The 20,731-nt window shown below is 41.9% G+C and overlaps 1 protein-coding gene across 2 annotated transcripts in view; it reads right to left on the bottom strand.

Annotated features, from left to right (window-relative positions):
- Nucleotides 1–569: 569 nt before the first annotated feature.
- Nucleotides 570–20,731, bottom strand: part of LOC105006436 (succinate receptor 1) — a 30,883-nt gene continuing 10,721 nt past the window's right edge. Inside the window, exons 1-3 of one of the 2 annotated variants that reach the window (XM_020045277.3) lie at nt 4,923–5,070; nt 2,926–3,033; nt 570–2,650 (exon numbers count right to left, since the gene is read on the bottom strand). In XM_020045277.3, the coding sequence (XP_019900836.1) occupies nt 876–1,841 (966 nt within the window). In that variant the 5' untranslated portion in view covers nt 1,842–2,650; nt 2,926–3,033; nt 4,923–5,070 and the 3' untranslated portion in view covers nt 570–875. Of the gene's footprint in view, nt 2,651–2,925; nt 3,034–4,922; nt 5,071–20,731 lie in introns of those variants that run through there. The other variant, XM_020045305.3, reaches the window with a different exon arrangement.

A 20,731-nucleotide genomic window follows, 5' to 3' on the forward strand; every position in this document is an offset into this window, starting at 1 on the left:
CTAAGCTCCCGTTCCACCACATCCCAAAGAGTCTCTGTTGGGTTGAGATCTGGTGACTGTGGGTGCCATTTCAGTACAGTGAACTCATTGTCATGTTCAAGAAACCAGTTTGAAATGATTCGAGCTTTGTGACATGGTGCATTATCCTGCTGGAAGTAGCCATCAGAGGATGGGTACATGGTGGTCATAAAGGGATGGACATGGTCAGACACAATGCTCAGGTAGGTTGTGGCATTTAAACGATGCCCAATTGGCACTAAGGGGCCTAAAGTATGCCTAGAAAACATCCCCCACACCATTACACCACCACCACCAGCCTGCACAGTGGTAACAAGGCATGATGGATCCATGTTCTCATTCTGTTTACGCCAAATTCTGACTCTACCATCTGAATGTCTCAACAGAAATCGAGACTCATCAGACCGGCCCGTCTGGCACCAACAACCCTGCCACGCTCAAAATTGCTTAAATCAACTTTCTTTCCCATTCTGACATTCAGTTTGGAGTTCAGGAGATTGTCTTGACCAGGACCACACCCCTAAATGCATTGAAGCAACTGCCATGTGATTGGTTGATTAGATAATTGCATTAATGAAAAATTGAACAGGGGTTCCTAATAATCCTTTAGGCGAGTGTATATATAAGGCATTGATTCATTGTTAAATAACCAAAGGGATTGTGAGTACATGTGAACATTGCTAGAGGTTTTGCATTGTCTGCTAATGTCTGTCCTCAACCTCAACTTATATTTCCCAATATCTCTGCACTTCCTGTTTTTGTGTTTTTCTTCCCCTTCCTTTAACTTGTGTGTGTGTGTGTGTGTGTGTGTGTGTGTGAGAGAGAGAATGTGTATGTCCAATGGGATCTCAAGTGGCTTACCCACAGTTTCTTAATATCTGTCTAATCTTTACCAAAAGCAGCTCTCTAAACTGGTCTCCCATGAGGAAGTAAAACACAGGGTTGATTACACTATGGGCAAAGGCCACAGGCCTGGTTAAAATGTAAGCACCCTCTATATATTCATTCAGGCACTGAGACTCCTCTGGCCTGGAAGGATTCCATGCTATTTTCACATTCCGCATCACATGATACGGTAGGTACAGTAGCAGAAACATGGCTGCTGTAGCAGCGACTACCTGTAGGGGACGGCGAAACGTTGTCGTCCTGCCCTGTATCACGCCCTCCTGGGCATGCAAAAGTTTGGTGATGTGGTAGGTGAAGAAGCAGAGCCCCAGCATGGGAAGCAGGTAGCCAGTCACTGTCAGACCCAGACTGTATCCCAGGGAGTCCCCCAGACTTGCAAAGTCAAGGCAGACATTTTCCTTTTTGTCCTTGACCATATAAAATATGAGAGGGGCAACCTGGGCATTCACTGCCACCCAGGTCAGGATGGACAAGGAAAGGGCTGCCTCCTGGGTCAACAGGAAGTGCTGTCGTGTTGGGTGACGTATGAGCAGGAAACGGTCCATGCTTACCCACACCATGAAGAGGATGGAAGAGTAGAGGTTGGTGTGTAGGATGTACCGGTTGATATAACAGGCGATAATGTTGTTTTCGTTTCGTTTGTTGGCGTACATGTAGGAGAGCCGTGGAAGAGTACACAGGAAGATTAGGTCAGAGACTGCCAGGTTGAACAGGTAGATATTTGTACTCTTCCACTTCTGCAGGCAGAACACATAGCCGAGCACCACCAGGAGGTTACCAGGAAATCCCAGGGCAAACTCTACGGCATAGGCAGGTGACAGGTAGTAGACCCACAGCAGGTATTTTAGCTCTGTACAGTTAAACTCCTGAAGAGAAGGGGGCAGAGGAAATAGAGGGAGAAGAAAGAAAAAGTACATGAAATTTCAGACTGGAGTATTTTAATACATTTCATAACTGCTGTCATACAGTCAATTCAAGAAGTACTGGCCCCTTATTGAAATTAACCAAAAGTGAATTAAAAAAATAAACAATTAGTTATATTTTGGGCCCAGCATAAAGGGCAGCCATATACTTTAATTCAATATTTTTTTTTTCTGAAGTACAAAACATATGGAGTAGTAAAAAGGTTTCTGCAAAAACATAAGTATCAAAAGTATTGCAATATTGGAAGAATTTATGAGATATTTCATGCATTTTAGTTTGTGTCAGTCTCCAGGAACTGTTTTGATGCCGTTCATCTGTCCTTTTTCTCTGGGGTATAAATATGTCAAATCCTTTTGTCATTATTACCAGTAAAACCAAACTTCTGTTAGCTAAAGGAGCCAGATGGTTGTTGACCTATACAGATCATGCAAAGGATATTAAAAGAGACAAGTACAGAGAGCCAAAATACAGTTTCGGTAAGGCAGTGAAAGAAGCCAGGCGCCTGTATGGAGAGAAACTAAAACACCACTTTTCGACCAACAACTCTGCTTTTGTTTTGGAGAGAACCATAGCTTCTCAAAATTTTGTTTTGGCGACACCTCTCTTCCCCATAAGAGCGGTTGGCTCTCCTTTGTTCATCAGCTGATTTGATCAGGTACTCAAACTCAGCAGAGTGCCAGCTAGGAGAGGAAACCAAAAATCCAACGGGGTCAGTCTCCATATCAAACATCATGTCCTCAGTTGCCCCGGAAAACGGCAACTTCTCTTCAGCCAAGAGTTCTTTCAGCCAACTAGCCAAAGCCTGTGAAATTACAGTAGACAATAAATTGACAATGTCAAAACAGTCCAATGACAAACTGTAAAAATCTAGAGCTGTCCAAATTTACATCTTCACATTTAAGGAAGCTAAATGTGCTAGGATAAATTCAAATACATATTAAAAAGGATATACGCAAATGTTTACATGTGGCCTTATTTTATTCATTTTGTAAGAAAAAAGAGTCATCATTTCCTATCTAATATAAAACAAAGGTTCTCAAAGCATATTTTTTTCTTTCTGCACATGTATAAACAAACCTGTCGCTGGTTGCACCATCTCTCCTGCTCCATTCTTCATCAATACTTTTTAGACTAATCTGATTTACCACTAATCCCACCACACCAGTGTTGTGTGGACTGTTCTACCTGAGATATGAAAGACAAAACATTCCCTTTTCAGTATAGTATTGGAGCCATTTATCGCAGGTGATGTACATATTTAAACAATGCAGTAAAGGAATAAATGTGAAAATCTTTTTTTGCCATACACCTTCTACACTTGTGTCTATAGACAAATAGTAATTAACAAGTTTATTAAACAAGTTTAAGTAACACGGTGTTAACCAATTTATATAACTATGTACAATATTTATTGTAAAATTATGCCTCCCCCAATGCCCTCAATCCAGACAACCCAAACCTAATCTTGTTTAATACATTTGCATGATAAATATATGGAGTTAGATATCTGCGTAAAACATGAAACTTATTTGTGAAATTAGATCTGTGCACACCCTGTTACGATGACAGACTAATAATTTAGGCTTGTACGAAACTAGTTTTATAATTCTTAAGGACAACATCATGATCTGGAGTTTTGGCAGCTTCATCTCATCCTCATAACTGAAACTTTCTGGGAGGAGTGCTAATACAACAAGCAGAGGCAGTGTGAACAACAGGAAATCAGAGAAACCGGAAATGGGTATCCTGCAAGATTTCAATTTAAAGTCTTCTTTTTTATGCATGCATATTGAAAACTGATTTTAATGTGCATAACTGTTCTTTGTTTGTGCATACGATTCATGTGTAATAAAAATCACTTTATTTAAAGGAATATCTTGACCTAAATCATTTCATTGTATTTTGCAGCTCAGAAGGATATTCTATGCAAGGATATACTGTGTCCTTGTCATTTTCACACAATAGTATTTTTACCTAATGCCTAAACGCATGATAGCCTATCAATCAATCAATCAATCAATCAAATGTATTTATGAAGCCCTTTTGACATCAGCAGATGTCACAAAAGGCTTTTAGAAAACACCTGGCCTTAAACCCCAAGGAGCAATCAACAGTAGTGTTGAATTTCAGTGGTTAGGAAATACTCCCTAAGAATGCCAACATTTAGGAAGCCCATGCTCTCTTTTGGCTGTGCCAGTTGAACATATTAAGATTACAATTGTAATAATTAATAAATGCATGTGAGCTGAGTCTAGAGTCTATTTAAACTTAGTCCAGGTCTGAAGCATGACCTGATGGACAAGGAGAGGGACAACACGGGGGAGGGAGAGGTGTCAGCACAGTGGCAGCTTAAATTGTCAGGTATCAACTCGATCTGCAACACAACCAGGAGGACTCTGGATGGGGACAGCAACAGGTCAGCAAGCCAGGTACTCCGCAGATGTGGGCCAGGACCTCATGCCCTCCTAAGATCAAAATGGGAGGAGACTGGAAAAATTCAGAAAATGCATTCCTCATATTAACAAGGATTTATAGTGGAGAAGAAGAACTTAGTGGAGAATGACAACTGACCCTACTCCCCCGGCACAATAATATAGCAGCGTAAGACCTTGGGACTGAGATAGGGGGGTCCGGCGACACTGTGGCCCTATCTGGGGGAGGCCCCGGACAAGGCCCAATAGGCCTCCATCCACCCACATTGCCAAGCATCAACCAAAGGGACACCCACCAACCTACTGGTGCAATGTCGTTATGCATTCTTAAAAACCAGCTATGGACTGTTCAATTCTTTTTATTTGTTTACAAATAGTTTTTCTACGTACAAACTTGTAAAATGATGTTTGTACATTCACAGATGGTATTTGACGCTTACATTTCATGTTTTACGTATCACCTTTTTTACGATCATACCAATATACAAATGTATTAAAAAAATATGTACACTTAACCTTTTGGCAGATATCAAACTCCATATAAATGTAGTAGTTCACACAGCCACCAAACACTTATTGTTTTATTTGTTTTGAATCTTATTATGCTTTTTGTTTTTTAAAGTAATATAAATTCACATTCACCTTTCATGCAGCCTTTTCATCCGCGGCAGCAGTATTATGTAGGTCCCTGACCGCATGTTGTAAAAATGGGGGTAAATATTGCCAAGCTAGCGCATGTCCAGGCCTGTCTGAAGTTTGCCAATGACCATCTGGATGATCCGGAGGAGGAATAGGAGAAGGTCATGTGGTCTGATGAGACAAAAATGTAGCTTTTTGGTCTAAACTCCACTCGCTGTGTTTGGAAGAAGAAGAAGGATGAGTACAACCCCAAGAAAACCATCCCAACCGTGAAGCATTGAGGTGGAAACATCATTCTTTGGGGATGCTATTCTGCAAAGGGGACAGACTGGGGGACGACTGCACCGTATTGAGGGGAGGATGGATGGGGCCATGTATCGCGATGATCTTGGCCAACAACCTCCTTCCCTCAGTAAGAGCATTGAAGATGGGTTGTGGCTGGGTCTTCCAGCATGACAACGACCCGGAACACACAGCCAGGGCAACTAAGGAGTGGCTCTGTAAGAAGCATCTCAAGGTCTTGGAGTGGCCTAGCCAGTCTCCAGACCTGAACCCAATAGAAAATATTTGGAGGGAGCTGAAAGTCCATATTGCCAAGTGACAGCCCCGAAAGCTGAAGGATCTGGAGAAGGTCTGTATGGAGGAGTGGGCAAAAAATCCCTGCTGCAGTGTGTGCAAACCTGGTCAAGAACTACAGGAAACGTACGATCTCTGTAATTGACAAAGGTTTCTGTACCAAATATTAAGTTCTGCTTTTCTGATATATCAAATACTGTCATGAAATAAAATGCAAATTTTTATTACTTAAAAATCATACAGTGTGTTTTTCTGTTTGTTTTTTTTAGATTCCGTCACTCACAATTGAAGAGTACCTATGATAGAAATTACAGACTTCTACATTCTTTGTATGTGGGAATACCTGCAAAATCGGCTGTGTATCAAATACTTGTTCAAAAAAGTATTTAGTCAGCCACCAATTGTGCAAGTTCTCCCACTTAAAAAGATGAGAGAGGCCTGTAATTTTCATCATAGGTAAACTTCAACTATGAGAGACATAATGAGGAAAACAATCCAGAAAATCACATTGTAGGATTTTTTATGAATTTATTGGTCAATTCCTCTGTAAAATAAGTATTTGGTCACCTACAAACAAGGAAGGTTTCTGCCTCTCACAGACCTGTAACTTCTTCTTTAGTTTTTCTTTAAGAAGCCCTCCTGTCCTCCTCTCGTTACCTATATTAATGGCACCTGTTTGAACTTGTTATCAGTATAAAAGACACCTGTCCACAACCTCAAACAGTCACACTCCAAACTCCACTATGGCCAAGACCAAAGAGCTGTCAAAGGACACCAGAAACAAAATTGTAGACCTGCACCAGGCTGGGAAGACTGAATCTGCAATAGGTAAGCAGCTTGGTGTGAAGAAATCAACTGTGGGAGCAAATATAAGAAAATGAAAGACATACAAGACCACTGATAATCTCCCTCGATCCGGGGCTCCATGCAAGATCTCACGCCGTGGGGTCAAAAAGATCACAAAAACGGTGAGCAAAAATTCCAGAACCACACAGGGGGACCTAGTGAATGAACTGCAGAGAGCTGGGACCAAAGTAACAAAGGCTACCATCAGTAACACACTACACCGCCAGGGACTCAAATCCTGCAGTGCCAGACGTGTCCCCCTGCTTAAGCCAGTACATGTCCAGGCCTGTCTGAGGTTTGCTAGAGAGCATTTGGATGGTCCAGAAGAGGATTGGGAGAATGTCATATGGTCAGATGAAACCAAAATAGAACTTTTTGGTAAAAACTCAACTAGTCGTGTTTGGAGGAGAAAGAATGCGGAGTTGAATCCAATGAACACCATACCTACTGTGAAGCATGTGGGTGGAAACATCATGCTTTGGGGCTTTTTTTCTGCAAAGGGACCAGGACGACTGATCCGTTTAAAGGAAAGAATGAATCGGGCCACGTACCGTGAGATTTTGAGTGAAAACCTCCTTCCATCAGCAATGGCATTGAAGATGAAACGTGGCTGGGTCTTTCAGCATGACAATGATCCCAAACACACCGCTGGGCAACGAAGGAGTGGCTTCGTAAGAAGCATTTTAATTTCCTGGAGTGGCCTAACCAGTCACCAGATCTCAACCCCATAGAAAATCTTTGGAGGGAGTTGAAAGTCTATGTTGCCCAGCAACAGCCCCAAAACATCACTGCTCAAGAGGAGATCTGCATGGAGGAATGGGCCAAAATACCAGCAACAGGGTGAAAACCTTGTGATGACTTACAGAAAACATTTGACCTCTGGCATTGCCAACAAAGGGTATATAACAAAGTCTTGAGATGAACTTTTGTTATTGACCAAATACTTATTTTCCACCATAATTTACCAATAAATTCATTTTTTTTCCCCATTTTGTCTCTCATAGCTGAAGTGTACCTATGATGAAAATTACAGGCCTCTCTCATACTTTTTTGCCCCACTGTAATGTTTTACTAGGGTTAGTTATTTAGCTACAATGCACATACTATTGTGTACTGTATTTAACTACTGTACCCAGCTAGCTAGGTAGCTGTTACAAAAACAACTTGCTACCAAATGAATTGCTAGCTAATGTATGCTCTTAGTCAACCTTACCTTGATTAAATGTATCTCTTACCTTGACTGAATGTATGCTCTTACCTTGATTTGGAGTAACACAATTACTTGGAATGCCTGGAACTTGTCACATTTTCAGTAATCATTTCCATGGATTGTCGAGTTGCATAGGAATTTTTGAAATGCATTCTCAATGCTGTACTGAAATGTTAGATTTTGATAAAAAATTATGAGGCGAAAAGTTTAAAAAAAAAGGCGGGATGGTAGTGATTTCCATTCTTCTTAATTTCATTCGTCATTAAAAATCATCACACCCTAAATCCTGGTTTTTAAACGTAATTTGCTCCAACGGACTTGAGTTAGTCAAGATATTTATTATTGCATATTGGCGGTATTAATACATTTAATATCGCTATAATGTCAAAGTGCAAGGCAGATGATTGCTAACACAGTGTCTGGTCCATGCAGACTGTATATATATTTACAGTCAGTCTTATACCTAATACGTACATATTTCTGCCCTCTTCTATTTGCACTTCTGATTAGAGCAGGCTTTTATTTCTTATGGGATTCACATTCAACTGTAAGTCATAACAGAATGGCACAATCATAAAACCAAACATGGCAATAAAGAAACAAAAAACTATAGGTGAACAAGTAACCAGGCAAGCTTAGTTCAGCCTGCCTGGAATAGAAAGAATTGCCCTCTCGAGATTCGAACCCAGGTTGCCCACGTGGAAGGCTGTGTAGTTAACCAATACACCAAAAGACTATATAATTGATGGGTGTCAGTATAGCCTCTTGTGTCTACCCTGAACAAATCCTGTTTTGCCACTGGCCATTTTAACAGCTAATTGGCCATTTGTGAATGCTATTATTACAGATAAACTGACTACCGTTTCTTACTAAGTTTACTTCCACCACAAATAGTGTCTATGAACTCTATGGCATTTGCCACTGGCCGTTTTAACAGTGTATTAGCCAGTAATAGGCAGTAATCTACTAACTTACTGGAATAGTCATAAGAATTGAATCGTGGAATTTGAGAAATGTCATTTGAGAAATGTCTGTTTTTCTATTGCCTGGTATGTAACGATTTTCTTTGATTGTGACACACATGTTTGTGACCTCGAACACCGGTGGTCAGTGTAGCCGTCTGACTGAAGAAGGAGGTCTTCTGGGATATGTTATCCCGGAGGACTCTGGAGACAGTTGCAGTGTACCTACAGACCCGAAGGGCTGCGACCTCTGCTGTGAAAGAGGCAAAACAGCGGGTGTGGGAGGAGTTTGGGGAAGCCATGGAGAAGGACTTCCGGTCGGCACCAAGGTGTTTCTGAAAAACCGTCCGCCACCTCAGGAGGGGAATACGGGTAACTATCCAAGCTGTGTACAGTAAGGATGGGACACTGTTGACCTCAACTGAGGAGGTAATTGGGCGATGGAAGGAACACTTTGAGGAACTCCTAAATCCCACTAACACACCCTCTATAGTGGAGGCAGAGCTGGAGGCTGATGGGGAATCATTGTCAATCTCCATGGCAGAAGTCACTGAGTTAGTCAAACAGCTCCACAGTGGCAAAGCTCCGGTGATTGACGAGATCCATCCAGAAATGTTGAAAGCTTTGGGTGTGGAGGGGATGTCTTGGATGTCACGCCTCTTCAACATTGCATGGGAGTCGGGGAAAGTGCCTAAGGAGTGGCGGACCGGAGTGGTGGTTCCCCTATTCAAAAAGGGGGACCAGAGGGTGTGTGCCAATTACAGGGGAATCACACTTCTCAGCCTCACTGGGAAAGTCTACTCAAAGGTACTGGAAAGGAGGGTTCGGCAGATAGTCGAACCTCAGATTGAAGAGGAACAATGCAGATTCCGTCCTGGTCGCGGAACAACCGACCAGCTCTTTACTCTTGCAAGGATCCTGGAGGGGGCTTGGGAATATGTCCATCCAGTCTACATGTGTTTTGTGGATCTGGAGAAGGCGTTTGACCGGGTCCCCCAGGAGATACTGTGGGAGGTGCTGCGGGAGTATGGGGTGAGGAGGTCCCTTCTGAGGGCTATCCAATCCCTGTTCGTCCAAAGTGAGAGCTGTGTTTGGGTTCTCGGTAGTAAGTCAGACTCGTTCCAGGTGGGGGTTGTCCTCCGCCAGGGCTGCGCTTTGTCACCAATCCTGTTTGTAACTTTTATGTACAGGATATCGAGGCGTAGTCGGGGTGGGGAGGGGTTGCAGTTCGGTGGGCTCGGGATCTCATCGCTGCTTTTTGCGGATTTTTGTCTGTGACCTTCAGCACTGATGAGGATGAGGATTAGCACCTCTAAATCTGAGGCCATAGTTCTCAGCAGGAAACCGATGGAGTGCCTCCTCCGGGTAGGGAATGAGGCGTTACCCCAAGTAAAGGAGTTCAAGTATCTCAGGGTCTTGTTCGCGATTTAGTGGACAATGGAGCGGGAGATTGGCCGGAGAATTGGAGCACCGGTGGCGGTATTGCATTCGTTTTAGCGCACCGTCGTGATGAAAAAAAAGCTGAGCCGGAAGGCAAAGCTCTCGATGTACCGGTCAATTTTCGTTAATACCCTCACCAATGGTCATGAAGGCTGGGTCATGACCGAAAGAACAAGATCGCAAGTACAAGCGGCTGAAATGGGTTTTTCTCAGAAGGGTGGCTGGCTTCTCCCTTAGGGATAGGGTAAAAAGCTCAGCCATCCGTAAGGAACTCGGAGTAGAGCCACTGCTCTTTTGCATCGAAAGGAGCCAGTTGAGGTGGTTCGGGCATCTGGTAAGGATGCCCCCAGGACGTCTCCTTAGGGAGGTGTTCCAGGCATGTCCAGCTGGGAGGAGACCTCGGGGTAGGCCCAGGACTAGGTGTAGAGATTATATTTCGACACTGGCCTGCGAACGCCTCAGGATCCCCCAGTCAGAGCTGGCAAATGTGGCTCCGGAAAGGGAAGTTTGGGGTCCCCTGCTGGAGCTGCTGCCCCCGCGACCCGATACCAGATAAGCGGATGAAGATGAGATGATGTCTGTGACCTTATGGTTGTGACCATAAAGCTCTATTTTGTTCTCGTCACTCCAAATAAGTGTGTCAGAGACTGTGAGGCGTGTCAAGGTGTTGTCAGGCATATTGTAACAAGGCTTTTTTGTGGCATCGGCACAGTAAAGGCTTCTTTCTGCCAACTCGACCATGCAGGGTTTTCTTTGTATCCTGAAAAATTTTTCTGGCAGTTTTGGCCGAAATCTTTCTTGGTCTACCTGACCTTGGCCTGGTATCAAGAGATTCCCAAATGTTCCACTTCTTAATACGTGATTGAACAATCCTGACTGACATTTGCAAAGCTTTGGATATCTTTTTATACCCATCTTTATAAAGTTACATTACCTTGTTTCGCAGGTCTTTTCTGCTCCCCATGGCTCAGTATCTAGCCTGCTCAGTGCATCCATGTGAGTGCTAACAGACTCATTGACTATTTATACGCAGACACTAATTCCAATTTAAAAAGCCACAGGTGTGGTAAATTCACGTTTAATTGCATTTTCACTTGTGTGTCACCTTGTGTGTCTGTAACAAGGTCAAACATTCAAGGGTATGTAAACTTTTGATCAGGGCCATTTGGGAGATTTCTGTTAACATTATGATTCAAAAAGGCTTAAAAAAATGGCTTCATATGATCACTGTCCTTCAATAAAATACACTTTTATTTTCATGATCAGTCATATTTTCAAAATCAAAATGTCACAATTTCTGCCAGGGTAGGTATGAGTACAACTGTATTTAGTTAAATGTGGTTATTATAATTCTTAATCTTTATTTCATGTCCTATTCAATCGACTTATTCTTAAATGGGAACAACAGTCAAATAATCAGCCTATTCAAAATGACATGGTCTCCCAAAAAAAAATATATAAATAGTAAATATATTTCAGTGTATTAAGATGGACACAATTATTGTATTTAAAATATATTATATACAATTATACAACATTTTTGGTCCATTTTCACTCACTGAATTATTTCAATACTATTTTGTGTGCTAAATTAAAACAGTGGTTCCAAAATAATACACTTTAAGTATTTTACTTTTTAACTTTAGGTTGCCTGCTGAGTGTAAATGTTGAAATTAGAATAAGGATAAAAGACAAGTGACAAGAGCTAATTTGCATGAGCAAAGACAGAGGAGTTCCCATAAATGTCAAGAGCTGACTTCTTAGGACTGGTTAAAATCTTTTTATATTGCGACTTCTCTGTACTGGCCTTTTACTTGTCATCATTAAAAATATTTTTACTCGCATGGTCACTCTGAAACAGGTCACTGAGTCACTGACATCTACAGTAAACTCAGACTCATAGCAGACCAAGATATTGAGAAATGGTACCATAAAGGAATTGGCTGATTCATACTCTTAGTTCTGTATTAAGTCTTTAATTTAATCTCTCTTGGAAAGGGTGACCCTGGAGGGATTTGATAGCAAGCAAGCAAGTTTATTTATATAGCACAATTCATACATATAGAAGCAATTCATTGTGCTTTTGATAGACAAAAACTCAGGTACTTGTTGGTGTAGCAGTCTAATCTCTCTAATCTGGACCGCACATTCCCCCTGGTGAAGGGTTTCCAGCCCCTGCTTGGCCAGCTGTCTGCCTTTCATCCATCTCCCTAGCCTTTTTCTTACGTTCCTAGCAATAAAAACCTCTAAAATACCTCCAAACTTCTTTAAATAAAATCTCAAGTATACACAGACAGACAGGCAGATTATGAGGATTTTCATATCCTGGTTTCTGTTTCGGCTCTCCTGACAGGACTTTGGAGTTTGACCCACTTCAAGGAGTCTCTGGTATACAATTTATGGCACTTAATTTTACTGAGTAATGTGTTTGATTATTATAGCAGTTTGTTAAACTACAACAGGTGCACTGGAGAGGCAACAGCAAGACAACCCCCCAAAAATAAATAGTTTTGCAGGTGGGGGCCACAGACATTTGCTCTCTCCTTATACTTCCTGACTGATTCTTCTCTAGTTTTCCGTTTTGCTAGTGTCCTTGTCACTACTGGTAGCATGAGGTGGTACCTGCAGCCCATTCAGGTTGCACAGATAGTTCAGCTCCTCCAAGATGGTACATCCATACGTGCCGTCGCAAGACGGTTTGCTGCGTCACCCAGTACAATCTCAAGAGCATGGAACAGATACCAGGAGATGGGCGTTAAACGAGATCAGCTGGACCGGGCCGTAGAAGGGCATCAACCCAGCAGCAGGATCGGTATCTGCTCCTTTGTGCGAGGAGGAACAGGCGGAACGCTGCCAGACCCCTACAAAATGAACCCAAGCGGGCTACTGGTGTACATGTTTCTAACCAAACAGACTCCACGAGGGTGCCATGAGGGCCCGACGTCATTTGGTGGTGGGTCAGTGATGTTCTCGGGAGGCATATCCTGGGAGGGTCGCACAGAACTCCACGTCCTAGCCAATAATAACTTGACTGCTATTAGGTACCAGGTGGAAATCCTCAGAACCATTGTCAGACCTCACACTGGAACCATTGTCAGACCTCACACTGGTGCAGTGGGCCCTGGGTTACTCCTGGTGCAGGACAATGTCCAGCCTCATGTGGCCAGAGTATGTAGGCAGTTCCTGGATGACGAAGACATTGATACCATTGACTGGCCCTCCTATTCCCCAGACCTGAATCCAATTGAGAACCTCTGGGATGTTATGTATCGGTGCATCCGATGCCGCCATGTAATACCACAGACTGTCCAGGAGCACACTGATGCCCTGATCCAGGTCTGGGAGGAGATCCCACAGAACACCATTCACCATCTCATCAGGAGCATGCCCAGACATTGTAGGGAGTGCATACAGGCACGTGGGGGCCATACACACTACTGAGACATGAGCTGGAACAGCCTGTGATTTCAATAGTTTACTTTGATTTTCGGTGTGTTTGAATCCAGCCCTAAATCAGTTGGTGATTTTGGATTCCACTGACCATTGTTTCATCATTTTGTTCTCAACTAATTACACAGTGTACAGTGAAGATTTTGATCTTTAATATGTTTCCTTCATTGAAACCCGATGCGTGATTAAGAGCAGGGATGCGTGATTTTAGAGCAGGGTATATTGCTTTGCCCTCAATGATTTCCAAGGTTTGAATGAATCAATGTATTCCTCTGACCTTTTTATTTTAAACTAGGGATTATATTGTTAATATTGTTAATATTATAAAACTCTTTCGATAGAACATGGAAGACCAAATTACATTTCAAAGTGAATTTAGTGCTGATAACTGTTTAACATACACTGATGACCAACTCCCCAAAACATAACGACCAACTCCCTAATATGTTGTTGTTCCTACAAGTGCCGGCAAAACATCCCCGACCCACTAAGGCATGAAGTCTGCAATACCCCTGAAGTTGTCCTGCGGTATCTGGCACCAAGTCATTCGCTACAGATCCTTCAATACCTGTAAGTTGCAAGGTGGATTCACCACGGATTGGACTTGTTGGTCAAGCACATCCCACATATTTCTAAATTGGATTGAGATCTGGGGAATTTGGAGGCCAGGGCAATACCTCATAACATTCACATTCACGAGCAGTGCGGCGGAGTGCATTATCCTGCCGAAAGTGGCCACTGCCATCAGGGAATCCTATTGCCAGTGTACCTGGTCTGCAGCAATGTTTAGGGAGGTGACACGGGGTGGCATGTGATGTCCACATGAATGCCCTGACCCAGGGTTTCCCAGCAGAACATTGCCCAGAACATCAAACTCCCTCCATCAGCTAGTCGTCTTCCCATAGTGCATCCTGATGCTTTTGTTGCCCTCGCACATCGATGAACCTTGGGTGCCCAACATCATGTCCCCAGCTTGTGCTTAGTCCCTCCATCGGATCACAAAGTCATTTCAGAGATGCTCTGACCCAGTCTGGACATAACAATTTGGCCCTTGTCAAAGTCACCCAGGTATTCAATCCTGCCCATTTTTCCTGCCGCCAACACATTGACTATGGGAATCTATCCAGACCTTGACATGTGCCTGTGTTAGGAGACCACCTGTGAGTGGTCATAATGTTTTGGCTCATCAGTGTATAGGTTTAGTTTATAAAGTCTTCTTATGCATTTCTGTAGAATTTTTGAAATATATCATTGATCAATAAAAAAACTAACTTGACAACAATATCAGGTATTTTTATTCTGATCTAAAGCATTTGCATCTTACAAAACAAGCAAGACTCAATATGAAGTTGTTTAAATGGCAGGTGATTGGGGAAAATAGTTATAGTTTTTGTCATAAATACACATTTCCCCAGGGAGTATTTCCTAACTCCCTGGCGATAAGGCCCAATTTGGAAAATCACCAGACCCCATGAGTCTTGAAAATTGGTATATACAGTTGTGCTCATACGTTTGCATACCCTGGCAGAAATTGTGAACCTTTGGCATTGATTTTGAAAATATGATTAATCATGTGAAATAATTGTCTTTTATTTAATGTGAAAATGAATCATGATTACACACATTGATATCATAATTGGGTGTATATTTAATAACATAAAAAGAATACATGATAAAAATGTACGCCATATAGTATGAATAATATAAATTCTTATTGTGTACTTAAAGTATGAGGCACCGGCATGTTGGAATGACGTATACAGCTGACGTCACTAGAATAGTAGCGCTATAATATCAACCCCATCAAACTGCAGGAACAATGGAAGACCGACCCATCATACCTGTCCCTGTTCATCCCTTGGCATATGCTTTTGAACCAATACGTAAATGTGTTCCTGTAGTTGTTTCATATGAGGCAGAACATTTAGTTGTGTCGGAATACATAAAGATAACACGTTGAACAACACAGAGTGGTGCTCTTGTCGTAACTGCACGGCAATGCCAACGAAGACAGTCTGCTGCAAAGAGGCAGACCTGCACGACCTTGGTATTGATGGTTCAGGAGAATTGTCATGCATCCTTGACCACAGGTCTTTCCCCATGCTCTGTGAAGAGAAAGACCTTTTAGAGATGCTTTCTCTGAAGGATGTTCGGGCAGAAAGTTTGGAGTGCCTTATAAATAGCTGGTGAGTTGCAGCTACTGCCATTTATGGGAAACACATACAGATCAACTTTTATAAAAATATGAATGTCACTGCCTTTAACCAGGTTTATACAAACACAACCAAAAACATAAAAAGTACTTAATGCAGATTTGCTTTACAATAGGTGTTTCAGGAAACCATTTACACTGTTTCTACCGTACCCTTTACTTATGGAAGCAACTGAGATTCTTAGCAGTTGATAATCCCTTGTCTGTTTTCTCAATCCCTCTGTGTTGCCCTAGTGCAACTCTCATACTTTGTTCTCAGTCTGCTCCCTCAGTACTTCTTGGATGGTCTTCTCTCTGCACCGGTTAGCTATTCCAACCATGATCTACTGCCTGAAGTATGTCTTCTCTTTCCTGTTCTGGACAACAACATACTGCTTTGCTGCCTTGGAGAACTGGTGCCTGAACTGCAGTTTCCTGTCCCTTGTAACTGCATGATCCTGTGCCACATTGCTGTTGTGATCTACGGCAGCCACACGGAGACATGCCTGAAAGCTTTCCTGGCAATTGCCTTTTTCTTTTTGTAGTGTATTTTGAATAAATGTACACTCTCTAACTCTTCTGTGTGAATGCCGGCAATGTTTTTATTACTTGATAGTTGACTACGTTTACCTGATGTAGTAAATATCTCTATATATACTGGTCGCAAAATAATAAGGATGTGAAAACCAGAAATGGAGTAGGCCATCAATGCTAAAAAAAAATAAGTGAATTGGATTGGACTGCTTCTGTAAATGAGGCCAAAAATAAAGCTGAGGAAACCAAGGTCAAGTCAGAATTTTTTTAATTAGTTATAAAGAACAGAACATGTTTCAGCATAAAGCCGTAACAATTTAATTGAAAATGAAGACGTGTGCTAAGAAAGCTATGGTTATCCCAGGTCACTTCGGTAGCAAATGGGTTACACATGCAACCATCATGATGGCTTCAACAAGGTCTGTGAGTGGCTTCACAAGCCTCATACAGTCAGTGGCATTTTTATATGTAAAAAATGTGTGGGGCACAAACCATTTCAAAATATAGGATACATACCAGTAAAGCTACAAAACTCCCTCTTGCTACTGATGTGTTTATTTAACACAACAAACAGCATGGGTCCACAAAACACTTTAATGACAGAGCAGCTTGCTTTACCAGGTGTTTTAGTACACATACTGGAGAGAGAGATACCTTGTGTAATTGCTCTCCTTCTCTCTCACACACATGTAAAATTACCACTGTCACATTTACAAACATAAATTAGGAATGCAACCAAGCTCAGAACCAATGTGCCTACAGGGCCATACGTGAACAGCAATGAGCTGTCCCATGGTATAGTGAGTAGTGAAGGTTTTTACCCTCTTCAAGGTGGAAAAGTTCCTCTCTGACTCGGATGTCTCGGATGCAGAGTGATGGTCTCAGCAAAAGCCTCCTCTAGGTTGTTCTCATGGATGGATCTTAACGGAGACAGGGTCGTCTTACCAGTGTGAAGCTCAGTGTGGCGGTAGAGTGGTCAGCTCAGACTTAAACTTTTCCTCGTTACCTAGAGGCTGTGGTTTCACCGCACAGTCAAGCTCAGATGTAGGGAATGACAGGACAAATTGTGGGAAGAGCGAGCTGTCAACCAGCTTGGCAGCGATCAGGTGGTCCCTTTGTGAAAACCTCTGCTTCACCTGGGAGATGACTGTGTCGCATGCCTCCTTCATCACCGGCACTGTGTTGGTTACTTGTCGGCCTGGCTCGTCTGTTCCATCATGAACGGTGGCAGCCCATTCATCAGTTTGCTTCCGCATATTCTGGACATTCTCCCTGAAACGGGTGAGCGCACTGTTAATCCTAGTTGCATCAATGCTCCGTTTTTGTAGTGTTGTATAAAACATAAGGAAGAAAAAAACATATTGTGGTATAAGGAATACAAAAAATTCCAGCAACGGCAGAAAAGCGCAGTCCCAGAGTTTTTTTGAAAGGCTGTATGCCTCATTTATGGTGGCCTCATCCCATCTTGGCTGTGTGCGTATGTCCCCCATTCCCAGTAAGCAGCGCAGCGCGGATTTCCAAACTGCATTGACAGTTCTACTTTTAAAGTTCCATCGGTACAGTGGGTGGCCTTGGAATGCGTCTCTGTGTTGCCTCAGCAAGTGCTGCAACACGTTTTGGAGTGGCAGAAAGAAATCAGCAAAAAACACCTTCAGGATGCTCATCCTTGCTGAATAAAGTTGCTGCAAGGTCAGGTTCAGCTGGTGAGCATAAATCGATAATTATTGATCTAGAGAGTCCAGAGAATCATCGTAGACCGAATTGGTTCCGAAAGGCCGAAAGTCCAGGTACTAGTTCGCGAAAGTAGGTTTTTAACATATTCGCAAATATTAAATGAACAGTTTGATTGACAGTAGTGGTTCTTGAGGCAAAGTTTTTCAGCATGAGGAGATCTATCAAATGATATGCATTTTTTGACGAAATTTGTAACAACACGTGATTAGAGAGCCTTAAAACTCGTTAGCGCCAACTAGTGGCCGATTTCTTTCAAAATTCTTACAGACCTCTAGGACCTTGTGCCAAACATGCCCACCAAGTTTCGTTCTGATCAGAGTATGTCAACCTGGTTTAATAGGTGCTCAAATTTCATTGGCCAATGGTGGCCATGTTTTTTGAGATAGCCAATATCCTCTTAGGCATACATGGCCCCTTGGGCAAAGACACTGCATACCAAATTTCAAGTAATTTGGACAAACGGTCAGGTGTCTATACGTTTTTCATATTATTTTTCGTATTATAGCGCCACCATGTGGCCAATCGACGCAGTTTTTACTTTTACTGTGACCTCAGACTGACTTCTAACACATGTATACCAAGGTTGGTGAAGTTTACTTAACTACTTCTTGAGTTATAGCCTTTTTAGTAAAATAGGCTCCTCCCACAACTTTAATTTTGCGCCCCCTAGCGACCATGAATCGAAATTTAAACTTTTTTTTGATAATTATTGATTTTCAGACTCCATAGAACATTTCTACACTGGTTTGGTTCCGATCGGGCGAAAATCCAGGGACTAGTTCGCAAAAGTAGTTTTTTGACAAAATTCTAAATGGCGGAAAATCTATCATGGCGGAAATGTAATCGGAGATATACGTTTTGTTCGTCTTGAGCCAAGGATTACAGGGATATAAGACACTTGAGTCTACGACATACGATCTAGGAGTTATGACCACTTTCGCGCTTTAGGTCGCTATAGCTCCACCTATGGGCCAATCGGGCTCATATTTTGATAACCTCTCCTCGATTTTTGTACTACCATATGCCAAAGTTTCAAAGCTCCAGCTCTTACGGTTTGGGCTGCACGATGCGTTTTACGGCAGAAGAATAATAATAAAAATCTGTACAATAACAATAGGGTTTCAGCACTTTGTGCTTGAACCCCTAAAAATCTGTACTATAACAATAGGGTTTCAGCACTTCGTGCTTGAACCCTTAATAATTTTGTTGCGGTTCTTTCTGTTGACAACAGGTGGGGCTGTGCCCCTAATGACCAATCACCACTGCATAGAGTCAGATGTTATGTGACAGGTCCTCTCAGGCAGTTGCGAAATAAAAAGTAAATACTGGGGTTATTAAACAGCAAAAGAATTGTGATGTTCAAATTGTGAGATTTGAGGTGATAGTGGTTGCCTAGTTGGTACAATAATTAATTATTGACTAACTGATCTAAAACTACTTGGAAACAAACTAGAATACAACAGTCATAAAATGCAGGTTAGAAAGAAGCAGTACCCACGAAAACATGTATCGGTACCACCAATTATTTTGGTACAGTCTATATATCTTACAATATATACATATCTATACTATGCCTAGCAGGTAGAGACCATACCTTCTCTAGCCGGCTAGCACATCTTCATGCTCTCTCTTCCGGCTGAACACAGTGGCTACTCTTGGTTGCGGGTCTGGTTGCCACTTGAGAGGTAGGACATGGTAGTCTTTTGTACTGTAAAATTCATTTGTGGTACCTGGGGCTATACAATATTTCCCTTTGCATCTCTTTTTTGCTGGTTAGTTTTTTTAACCCCCTGTTATCAATCTGTCAATCTTGTATCTAGTAATGCCTGCTAGCTGTCAGTGAGAAGTTACCATGCTTGTTACGTCACTCACGTGCGCCCTATATTTAAGTAAGTTTAAAACGTTTTTATTAACAGTTTACACTTAAAATATTGTGATCGTATAACAATAATAGGGGCCATACTTCATAAATCGATTCAGTTCCACTTTAAGGATAGTGATCATATGAAGCCATTTATTATCACATAGTTGTTTGGCTCCTTTTTAACCTTTTCACGCGTGAGTTTCAAATATGCCTTAACGGCCACCCAGAGTGAGATTTTTTGCGTGTGAGTTCAGCACTTACTCAGAGTTCCAGAATTTAATTGTGACGTCACAATAAATTTGATCCCAAAAACACCACGCTGTTTACTAGTTATGCATCTAATTTTTTATTTAAATTATATTTACAAACTTCTACCGGTAGTATCTGTTAAAAATGTATATTGAATAATTATGAACCAATCTTAAAAATGCTGTCCTATTTCTAAAGATTGCGGCGAGAAAGATACTGAAATGCTTCACTTGTATTAATAAAACATACGCAATCTATTAGGCAATAGGTGTTGTGTAAATTGTTTTACGTAATTATTCAGAAGCTCTCAAAAAATTATAGATTCCGATTCTTGCATTTAGTAATGGACAAATGCGATCAGTGAAAAGGTAGACTTTTGAAGATAACGTTGAGCTTTTTTCTCAACAAAAGTAGTGCTGTAATACTGTTTTAGTTTGCGCCATCAGTTTGCTACTAGATCTGCCAATTGAGCTTGTGTGTGAACCCTACCAAAACAAACTGACTGGATTAACCCCACGTTAGCTATGTGCATTGAGTGGCGTTCAGACGGTTGACATGAACAGTCACTTTGCCAGGTAAGGAACACTAAATACATCGCATTGTGTGGATATACTGAATGTATTAGCTGTTAAACTGTTGTAAGCATTAAGGCCAAATGTTGAATGTCTGTAGCAAAATGCTGAAACTGAAAGATGCAAATAGAAAAAACAGGAAATCTTATTTAGACGGTTGCTAAGAAGAGGAAGTAGATTTAGC

This window comes from Esox lucius, chromosome 1 (assembly GCF_011004845.1).
Source record: "Esox lucius isolate fEsoLuc1 chromosome 1, fEsoLuc1.pri, whole genome shotgun sequence".
NCBI classification, from domain to species: Eukaryota; Metazoa; Chordata; class Actinopteri; order Esociformes; family Esocidae; genus Esox; species Esox lucius.